The sequence below is a fragment of the Hordeum vulgare genome, chromosome 7H (assembly GCF_904849725.1).
Source record: "Hordeum vulgare subsp. vulgare chromosome 7H, MorexV3_pseudomolecules_assembly, whole genome shotgun sequence".
NCBI classification, from domain to species: Eukaryota; Viridiplantae; Streptophyta; class Magnoliopsida; order Poales; family Poaceae; genus Hordeum; species Hordeum vulgare.
This window is the reverse complement of record NC_058524.1, coordinates 465504085-465508115: the sequence shown is the minus strand read 5'-3', so window position 1 is coordinate 465508115 and position 4031 is coordinate 465504085. Positions and strand designations below refer to the sequence as shown.

Below are 4031 nucleotides of genomic sequence, written 5' to 3'. Positions count from 1 at the left end.
ATTCCTCACACCACCTGCCAGATCCCTCCCTCACCTTGCGCCCCTGCTCCTCCTTTTTCCTCTCTTTCCTCTTTCCCTCACGCCATGTCTCTCTCTTTCAATGGAGTAGCAGGACACCGCCGCCACCGGAGCAAGCCGCCGCACCACCCGCCGGATCTCTCGATGCCTCGGCCAGATCCATCTGTTTTCATGTTTTTTCACTTTAAAAGGACCGCGTGTTGAATATAGGAAACCATAGGGTTTGCCTTGCAAAATCTGTAAACGAAACGTTATTCAACTTAAAAACGTACTGCGGGTTGAATATCCAAGACATCAGGGACTTTTTTGCATAAATACCATGACGGACGACCAGAAACTCAATTTGCTTTATTATTACTAGCAAAATGATCCGTGCGTTGCCACGGAAGAAAAAAACATAATCTGTAATGATAGTCACCACATTATGTTCACATATTATCGTTTAATTTTAAAATTTTGTGAGAAATGCAAGAAAATGTATCTTCTTTTAAATTATTCACAAGTTGAACCAATTTTTACATTTTCAAAAAATATATATCATGGTTGTCAAAAATTTTGGTAACTAAAAGATTTATTCTGAATTTCAAGATTTTTCTAAAAAAACATACAATAATAATTCGATCCATCCAACAGTTAATTTTTCAAAATTCACACACGTATATTGTCACAAAGACTTAGAAGCATTAAAGTTTAACTACATACATTAGATCTTTCGTGAACAATTTTACAAATATGAGAACAATTTTAAAATCGAGAACATTTTTTTACAATTTACAAATATTTACTAAAAATCGTGAATATTTTTTATATTTCGAACGGGTTTAAATATTTTCTTTTGAATTGGCTTCCAATTGAAGAAAAGACGAACATAATTTTTGATGTTGGAGGATTTTATTTTAAATTCATAAACATTTTTTGAAATGCATGAAGTTTTTCATAATAAACAAACATTTTTATAAATCAGTAATATATTTATTAAATTCATGGACATTATTTTGGAATTTGCAAAAAAATATAAAAAACCGGCGCTTTTTTTGAAACCACAAACCTTTTTATGTTTTCGTCAGCATTTTAATTCAAATTTCCTATTTCTAATATGCCAAAGTTTTTTTAATTCTAAATTATTTCAATTAGAAATAAAATAAAATGAACGGAAAATTTTAAATAAAAAAAGAAACTATCAAAACAGGCATTAGCTATTTTTAAAATTTTAAGACATTTTTTAAATGCATTAACATATTTTGAATTAGAAAGCATTTTGTTAAATGCCTTTAATAATTTTTAATACATGAAATTGTATTTGAAATCTTGGACTTTTCTTATTGTATAAACATTTTTCTAAAATTGCAAACATTTTATTGTATATGCGAGCATTTTTTACAAAACTCCGAGTAGTTTTTGAAGTCACAAACATTTTATTTTTTTAAATATGTTGCTTTATATTTTTCAGTTTATTAAAAAATTAAAGATTATTTGAAGTTCTAAATTGTTTATAATACAAAAATTAAAACGGAACTGAAAATAAATAAATAAATAGAACTAAAAACAGGCGCCTGTATATGGACCGGTTCATACGGTGTGCTGGATAGTCTCCCAGCATGCAGAGCGTAATATAGGAGGTTTTTACATGGGCCGGCCCAGTCCAAGATTTTGTGCTTTGTAAAACGTTTCTATTACTTACCGGTGATATAGTGGGTAATTTATGTAAACTTTAAGGGTAATTTTCATGACGGACGATCAGAAACCGTATTTGCTTTTTTATTAGGGGGCTGCTACCAATCCACCGGTGGATATTTACTAAAAATCCATCACCTCCACAGCCGTTCGATCTCGTCCATAGCCGTCCGATCCGCTCCTGATTTAATTCCTGAAACGACGTTCGAGTTCCAGAAACAATCGCTTTGTTGCAAAAAATAAACTTTGGATCCATTAAATCCTGAAACAACGGTCGAGTTTCAGAAACAATTTGCTTGTTGCAGGATTTTTTCCTTCGTTTTTGCGGAAGAATTTTTTGCAACAAAGATCATGTTTCAGGAATTTTTGCAACAAAGGTCGAGTTGCAGAACCACTACTAGCGAGCAGGGAAACTCTTGGCGGCGGGGCGGGGCGGCCGGCGAGCTCTACGCGGCGGGGCGGCCGGCGAGCTCTAGGCGGCGAGGCGGCCGGCGAGCTCTTGGCGGCGAGGCGGCCGGCGAGCTCTAGGCGGCGGGGCGGGGCGGCCGGCGATCTCTACGCGGCGGGGCGGCCGGCGAGCTCTAGGCGGCGAGGCGGCCGGTGACGGGGCGGCGGCCGGCGACGGGGCGGCCGGCGGCGGGGCGGCCGGCGAGCTCTTCCCGTGAAAGCCGTCGTCGCCATGCCTGTATTCCTCGTTCTGCAACTACTCCTAAGTTGCAGGAAACATCCTGAAACAATGGAGTTGTTTCAGGAAAACGGCTCGTCCCGCCCGGCCACGTGGCGAACAAAGGAGACGATGGACGCGAAAAGCAAAATCCGTCGGTGGAACGATAGAGTTTTCCTTTTTATTAGGGGGAGAAGGGAGAGATAGGGAGAGACAGGCATTGTTATACATGGTCTAACTGGTACATATCGGCTCCGGTAAAAGAACACTTTTTCGGTGCGCGGTGATGCTGCCGATGCTTAGCAGGGACAGGTGGTGGGCTGGTGGCAGATCGAACAGGGGACGCACCAAATCTTTTTTCCTTTCCCAAATCCGAGTATCACACCGATCGATCATCTTCCAAACGCCGCCTTCTCCTTCCTTGTTTGTGCGGATGGTTTCCAAAAATGTTACCGCGTCTCCAATCCAAACCCGGACCCGAGTTGATCCGCCGCCGTCTCTTTCCTTGCAGAGACACATGCAGAGATCCTTATATTCCCCTTTCGCCGTTCGCTCTTGGCACCGTCGTCCCGTCGCACCGAGAGAGAAGCTCAAGAAAGAGAGAGAGACAGCACCCGCCGCCGCCGCCGCCGCCGTCGCGTTTTCTCCCCCTTGTTCAGAGCGCGACCATGACGCAACCGCCGCGCTTGCCCTCCGTCGTTGAGCAAGCCACCATGACGCTGCCGCCGCTCGGCAAGAAGACGAAGGGGCGGCAGCGCAGAGAGAACCGCCGGGTGGAGAAGAAGGAGTCCCGGCAGGTGACCTTCTCCAAGCGCAAGTCCGGGCTCTGGAAGAAGGCCGCGGAGCTCGCCGTGCTCTGCCGCGCCAGCCTCGCCATCGTCGTCTTCTCCGAGGCCGGCAAGGCGTTCGCCTTCGGCAGCCCCTCCACCGACGCCGTCCTGGGCTGCGCCGACGCCCTCGCTCCTGTCACTGCTGCCGACGACGTGGAGTGGGAGGCCCTGGAGGCGCTGTGCCGGGAGACGGAGGCCATGGGCGTGGAGGTCGCGGCGGAGGCCCAGCGGATGAGCGCCGTCGGGAAGAAGGTGGTGGAGGTGCAGACGCAGGCGGGGAAGCGCTTCTGGTGGGAGGTGGACGTCGAGGCGCTTGGGGAGGCGGAGCTGCCCGTGTTCGCCAGGGCGCTCCAGCGCCTCCGGGATAACGTGCGCCGCCACGCCGACAAGATGCCCTCCGCTGCTCCACCGCTGCAGTAGTCCAGGGCAGGCCGAGCTTCGGTTAATCGCCATTGTTCTTGGATCATCTTTGAGCTTCGGTTAATAGGCATTGTTCTTCAATCATGTGTTTGATTAGTTGCCATTTGCTAGTAGTACTGCTGTGTAGTACTAGTAAGATTAGTGGGAATTATTGTTCTCGAGTACCATTGACAAGTTACTGGTTTCAAAATTAATAAGTTGTTTTCTTAACATGTTCTTTTACTAGAAATATTCTTTCAGTTTTTGCTGTAGACCAGGTTACACTAATTGCTGATGATTAAGTCAAATTTCTGCACAAATCATGCGTTATTGGATCAACTCGATGAACAAAAGATTTGATGCCGCATTAACTATCGATGAGTAGACAATCCGGAACCAAAATAAGTTGCCTTTCGAACATGCCACACCTTTCGTAAAGGGCAAGA

At 45.0% G+C, this 4031-nt stretch overlaps 1 protein-coding gene across 1 annotated transcript; it reads left to right on the top strand.

Moving 5' to 3' along the window:
- Positions 1–2568: 2568 nt before the first annotated feature.
- LOC123411792 (agamous-like MADS-box protein AGL61) lies at positions 2569–3816 on the top strand. Its single transcript, XM_045104754.1, has one exon. It carries the CDS (start codon positions 2803–2805, stop codon positions 3604–3606), a length of 804 nt encoding a protein of 267 aa, XP_044960689.1. The 5' UTR covers positions 2569–2802; the 3' UTR covers positions 3607–3816.
- Positions 3817–4031: the final 215 nt, after the last annotated feature.

Coding starts and splice junctions, on each gene's coding strand:
- LOC123411792 (XM_045104754.1), top strand. CDS start 2,803: ATGTTACCGCGTCTCCAATCCAAACCCGGACCCGAGTTGATCCGCCGC.